At 36.8% G+C, this 6,895-nt stretch overlaps 1 protein-coding gene across 12 annotated transcripts in view; it reads right to left on the bottom strand.

The window, feature by feature from the left end:
- The window catches only part of EVI5 (ecotropic viral integration site 5), a 239,107-nt gene that overhangs the window by 68,786 nt on the left and 163,426 nt on the right, over window positions 1–6,895 (bottom strand). For all 12 annotated transcript variants that reach the window (XM_049618441.1, XM_049618442.1, XM_049618439.1 and 9 more), the window contains one exon: window positions 1,568–1,663. In XM_049618441.1, coding sequence (XP_049474398.1) covers window positions 1,568–1,663 — 96 coding nt within the window. The remainder of the gene's footprint in view (window positions 1–1,567; window positions 1,664–6,895) is intronic.

Below are 6,895 nucleotides of genomic sequence, written 5' to 3'. Positions count from 1 at the left end.
AAAAACTTTTTTTTTTTTTTGAAATTTTTTTTTTCAACGTTTTTTATTTATTTTTGGGACAGAGAGAGACAGCGCATGAATGGGGGAGGGGCAGAGAGAGAGGGAGACACAGAATCGGAAACAGGCTCCAGGCTCCGAGCCATCAGCCCAGAGCCCGACGCGGGGCTCGAACTCACGGACCGCGAGATCGTGACCTGGCTGAAGTCGGACGCTTAACCGACTGCGCCACCCAGGCGCCCCAAAAATAAAAACTTTTGTGCATCAAAAAACAATAAGAGAACAAACAGGCAACCCAAAGGAAGGGAGAAAACATTTGCAAATTATAGTCTGATAAGGAACTGACACTGAGAATATATAAGCAATTTCTACAACTCAACAACAACCTGATTCTGTAAAGAAAATACACAAATGGCAAATAAGCAAATGAAAAGATGGTCAACATCACTAATCATTAGAGAAATGCAAATCAAAACCACAATGAGCTACCACTTCACACTGATCAGGATGGCTATTATAAAAAAAAACAAACAAGCAACAACAAAACCCCCAGAAAATTGACAAGTGTTGGTGAGGATGTGGCAAAATAAGAACCTTGTGCATTGGCTAGTGAGAATGTAAAATGGTGCTATGGCAAATAGTACAGCAATTCTTTAAAAAGTTAAACACAAAATTATCACATGATCCATCAATCCCACTTCTGGGTAAACCCCAAAGAATTGAAAGCAGGGATTCAAACGGATGTGTACAACCATGTTCATAGCGGCATTAACACAATAGCCAAAAGGAGGAAGCAACCCAAGTGTTCACCAATGGATAAATAGATAAACAAAATGTGGTATACACATACAACGGAATATCACTCAGTCTTAAAAAGGAAATACATGTTTTCACATACAACGTGGATAAACCTTGATGACATTATGCTAAGTGAAATAAGCCAGTCACAAAAAGACAAATACTGTATCATCTTACTTATATGAGGTACCTAGAATAATCTAATTCAGAGATGAAAAGCAGAATGGTAGTTTCTGGGGGTTTGGGGAAGAGTGGTATTAGGACATGTTCAATAGGTCAACTTCCAATTTTGCAAGATGAAAAGAGATCTGGAGACTGGTTGCAGAACTGTATACTTTAAAAGAGTAAATTTTATGTTAAACGTATTTTACCACAACCAAAAAAATGGACTTGGAAATGAACAAGTGTTGAAAGTAACAATCACTCGGGGCACCTGGGGGGCTCAGTAGGTTAAGCATCTGGCTTTGGCTCAGGTCAAGATCTCACCGTTGTGAGTTCAAGCCCCGCGTTGGGCTTTGTGCTGACACTTCAGAGCCTGGAGCCTACTTCGGATTCTGTGCCTCCCTCTCCCTCACCCCCTCCTCCACTCGCATTCTGTCTCTCTCTCAAAAATAAATAAACATTAAAAAAAAATTTAAAAAACAGAAACAAACACAAAAAAATAACAATCACAGTTATTAGGAGGAAGATGTAAATGATGCAGGAAAGGGGCAGAGGGAAGGAGAAACTATTGCCTTATTTTTGTGTGTCCTTTATCATTTTCATATGGTACCTGGATTTCCAGCTCAGCAATGTGCTGCTGTAATTCAGCCACAGCAGCTATGCTATCTGCTTCCCGGAGTCTCACAGCCATCACTTCTTCCTTGTTCTAGGGAAGAAACAAAATAAACCAAAAATAAACCATGTAATAAACCAAAAATAAAACATAAACACTTGTAATCTGCTTCAAATTTAAAAAATAACAAATAGATTAAATGAGAGAAAAAAATTGCCATTATCTCCTGAACTTGATATAAAATGAAGACCAAATATATAGAATAGCATTCCATCTTTAAGCATTGAGAAACACCACTCATGGGGTGCCTGGGTGGCTCAGTAGGTTAAGCGTCCAACTTTGGCTCAGCTCATGATCTCACAGTTCATGAGTTTGAGTCCCACGTTGGGCTCTGTGCTAACAGCTCAGAGCCTGGAGCCTGCTTCCGATTCTGTGTCTCCCTCTCTCTCTTTCTATGCCCCTCCCTGGCTCGCGCATGGTCTCTCTCTCAAAAATAAATAAAAATAAACACCACTCATATAAGTAAATGTTGCATAAAATGTTAAAATAAAAATGAACTTAATTAATTAAAAATTCGTATCACTGTTGACTGTGAAAGCTGCTCATTTTTTATGTAAGAGCAAATATTGGGGAGCCTGGGTGGCTCACTCGGTTAAGCATCTGACTTCGGCTCAGGTCATGATTTCATGATTCATGGGTTGAAGCCCCACAGCAGACTCTGCTGACAGCTCAAAGCCTGGAGCCTGCTTGGGATTCTGTGTCTCCCACTCTCTCTGCCCCTTGCCCACTCATGCTGACTCTCTCTCTCTCTTGCTCTCTCTCTCTCAAAAATAAAGAAACATTTAAAAAATTAAAAAAAAACCAAAAAACAAATATTGACAACTTTCAAATACCTAATGAGGACAACAGATTAACAGGCAATATGGATGCTCAGAGAGTATATTAGTTAGACAATATTTAAAAATTATATTCTTTCTGAGGCAATAAATGTCAATGAATTTTTACATTATGCTAAAGAGAACTGAAATTAGATTATATCATAATTCTAACCTTCCTAGGAAAAGTATAATATTTAACTCTACTACCTCAAAATTTCATAAAGAAAAACCCCCAAACTGTATTCTACAATATCTGTGCCAAATTATACTGATCCAGAAGTAACAAAATATGAAAAAAATACTTTAGAGAAATATAGAGTATAAAAAATATTTTGCTCCTCCATTTACTTCAGTTGCAATTTAGCAATCATTAGTATAAAAAATATACAGGGTGGTAACCTTAGGAGAAATTTAGCACCAACCATGGGAGAGAGCCACCTAAAACACTTTATCCTTCAGGTTAGCCTTCAAATGACTGCAGTCTCATAAGAGACTCTAAACTCTAAACTCTAGAGAGCACCGGCTAAACTGCTCCTGAATTTCTGATTTATAGAAACTCTAGGATATTAGTGCTTATTGCTATTTTAAGCCACTAAGTTTTAGAAGTAATTTTTTAAAAAGTAATACAGGGGTGCCTGGGTGGCTCAGTTAAGCATCCAACTTTTGATTTCAGCTCAGGTCATGACCTTATGGTTCATGAGATGGAGCCCCTCGTCAGTCGTCTGTGCTGACAAGCAGAAGCCTGCTTGGGATTCTCTCTCTCCCTCTCTCTCTCTGCCCTGCCCCAGCCCGTATGCACTTACTCACTCTCTCTGAAAATAAACATTAAAAAATAGTAATAGAGGGGCGCCTGGGTGGCTTAGTCGGTTAAGCGTCTGACTTTGGCTCAGGTCATGATCTCACAGTCCATTGAGTTCGAGCCCCACGTCAGGCTCTGTGCTGACAGCTCGGAGCCTGGAGCCTGCTTCAGATTCTGTGTCTCCCTTTCTCTCTCTCTGACCCTCCCCCATTCATGCTTTGTCTCTCTCTATCTCAAAAATAAATAAAAACATTAAAAAAAAAATTAAGAGGTTGCCTTCTAAAAAAAAAAAATAGTAATAGAGAACTACTACTTTACTAATGTTAATTAACAATTTATAAAAATTATACTAATCAAAATTATTTTATGTAAATTACATATACATTTAGCTATGTAAATTTATTAATACTTTCAAATGTATATTATAAATTACATGAAATTATGTTAATCAAGTAAAAAACCCAAAATTTACCTTAATCTTCCCCCTCTCTAATCACCAAGTCTTATTGGTTCTCTATAAAAATAGATTGTGAATTTATCTATTTCTCTTTATTTAAATGCTAACAGCTGGGCCCAAGCTAGCTACTCTGTCCTGTGCTATTTCCTGATGATCTCATATCACATCTCTCTCCAACCTCACCTTAAACCTACCTCCACACACAATGGCATGTATATTCCTTTAAAAAATAACTACATTAATTGCTACAAGCAATATCCCCTAATAAATGCTTAAATGCTAAAATTAGTTGCTGAAACTTTAAGCATATATGCATAGTCTTAAAATAGTTCCCCCCAAATATTTATTAATTACTGTGGTGGTTTTAACATATACCCACAAATTCTTTAATACTTTTTCCTTTTTTTTTTCTTTTTTTTTTTTTCTTTTTTTAAACGTTTATTTATTTTTGAGACAGAGAGAGACAGAGCATGAACGGGGGAGGGTCAGAGAGAGAGAGAGGGAGACACAGATTCTGAAACAGGCTCCAGGCTCTGAGCTGTCAGCACAGAGCCCGACACGGGGCCCGAACTCACGAACCGCGAGATCATTACCTGAGCCAAAGTCGGATGCTTAACCGACTGAGCCACCCAGGCGCCCCTAATACTTTTTCCTTGAGGAGGTATGGCTTAACACCCCTGACTGCCATCGGACTGCAGGCTGGACTTAGTAACTTGCTTATAATGAACTGAGTATAAGAGAGAAAAAGTTCTGTAGTGGAGAAAGCTGGCAGACACCAACTTAAATGACCAAGGTTACCAGCATTAACCGTAAGATATATTTATACGAAGTGTCTTCTGATATGATGTGCTGAGAAGGACACTTCAACTCTGTATTCTTTCCTAAAATACATAACCTCAGTCTAATCAGGAGAAAACAGACAATCCCAAACTGAGGGATATTCTACAAAATATCTGACCAGTATTCTTCAATAGTCAAGGTAAGGAAAGATAAGAAAGCATTAAGAAACTGTCACAGAATGGAAGAGATGGAGATATAATGAGGAAATTTGAATGAAGTCTATAGTTTAGTAATAACATTGTACCATCATTCATCTCTCAGTACTGATAAATGTACCATGTTAGATGTTAACATGTAAGATGTCAACATTAGAAGAAGCTGATTAAAAGGCATATGGTAACTCTATGTACTATTTTTGCTGCTTTTGTGTAAACATAAAAATATTTCAAAATTAACAGTGAAAAAAAGAAATCTGAAGCAAATACAGCAAAACAGAAAAAAAAAAAAAAAAAGTCAGTTGATTTCCTGCTTAAAACCTTCAGTGGCCTCCCACAGCATGGACTCTAAAATTTTACATGGTAAGAAGTGGAATCCCAACCTGCTTCTCTAGCTTTATTTCATTAGCTTTTCGCTTTATAGAAGTCTCAGCAAACAGGTTCTTTCCTGCTTTTGGATCTTGAACTCTGTGACCTTTTTCATGTGAGGATCTTCCCCTGGCTCTTCATATGGTTGCTTCTGTCCTATTCTTCACGTCCCACCTTTGATACCACTTCCTAGCACTCCATTCTCCTTACCTCCCACTTTATAGTACATCATTCGTGATAATCCTATGTATTTTTTACTTTACTGTCTCACTAAACATTGTGTCCACCTTCTTCACTACTGAATCCCCAGTGCCTATAAGACTGACAAATAAAAGCTGCCCAAGTATTTGACAAATACATAATTAGATGCCATCCTTCTTTGAAGTCTCATAATCTCACCTCCTCCCAATCCTATTTGAGAATCACTGTTGTAAAATATACAAAACATGTCCTAAAATAGCATCTATTTAGAATGAAAAGTCTGGCTATATACTTTGTAAGTAACACAATAGAGAAACAGGTATTATCATGCCCTGCTGGTCAAAGTACAAAATGGCACAACTGTCAGGAGTGTTATCTGACAAAATCTATGAAAGTACAAATATATTTACCCACTGACCAAACAATCAAATTACAGGAACACATAGATATACCTCTATAGGGATATGTAGATATAACTCTATATGTCTGAAATTATATATGTATAAGGTTATTCACTATACAGTGCCTGTGACAGCAAAACACTGGGAACAATCCATGTGCACACCAATAAGGACCTAAGCACATCCATGCAATGGAAAACAATATACCTTAGAAACTAATAAGACTCTTCAAGCACTGATATTGAAAGCTCTACAAAATATAGTGACAAAAAATAAAAATAAAAATAAAAAAAGAAGAGCATACAGTATGTTAACTTTCATGTAAGAAAGTGAAAAGAGGGGCGCCTGGGTGGCTCAGTCGGTTAAGCAGCCGACTTCGGCTCAGGTCATGATCTCACGGTCCGTGAGTTCAAGCCCCGCGTCGGGCTCTGTGCTGACAGCTCGGAGCCTGGAGCCTGTTTCAGATTCTGTGTCTCCCTCTCTCTGACCCTCCCCCGTTCATGCTCTGTCTCTCTCTGTCTCAAAAATAAATAAACGTTAAAAAAAATTTTTTTTAATTATTAAAAAAATAAATAAATAAATAAAAGTGAAAAGAAAAATTATATATTTTTACTTGCTAGTATTTGCCTAAAAGAAACTCTAAAAGGATATATCAGAAAATAATAAAAGCAGTTACCTAACAAAAAGTAAAAGGGGTATGTGGTAGAATCAGAAACAGAATGAGGTAAAAGGGGACGGATTGCTTTGATTTATACTCAGTTAAACAATCAAAGCATTACAAGTATGTATTAAGCTAGCAAAATTTATATTATATATAAGCAACAGATTTATTTTCTTCCTGTTTCCTTCCTATCATTATTCCATGTAGGCATAATGTTATAATCATAGTAAAATACTTTGATTTTCCTCACTTAAAATTTCTTATCATACAATTTTGCAAATTCATAATTAATACATCTTTTCTCATGGACATACATATATCTATGTCTATATATCTCTCTATATTTGTAGAACCAGAAAATTTAAAATATTTGTCATCTTCAAATTTATATTTACGTAGCAAATCCCATAATCTCATTACTAAAATCTTAGGCACAAGGTGTATCTTGGAACTTCAGATTTTTTAGATTTTAGAAAAGTAATAAGGTACATACCTTAGTAGTATTAGTGGCACCTTAGTATTCTCTAGGGCAACAACACCCATAATGAAACAGTATGCTCAGTG

The sequence above is a fragment of the Panthera uncia genome (genome assembly GCF_023721935.1).
Source record: "Panthera uncia isolate 11264 chromosome C1 unlocalized genomic scaffold, Puncia_PCG_1.0 HiC_scaffold_4, whole genome shotgun sequence".
NCBI classification, from domain to species: Eukaryota; Metazoa; Chordata; class Mammalia; order Carnivora; family Felidae; genus Panthera; species Panthera uncia.
Note: the sequence above shows the minus strand (reverse complement) of the source record. Positions and strands in the feature narration are given on the sequence as shown.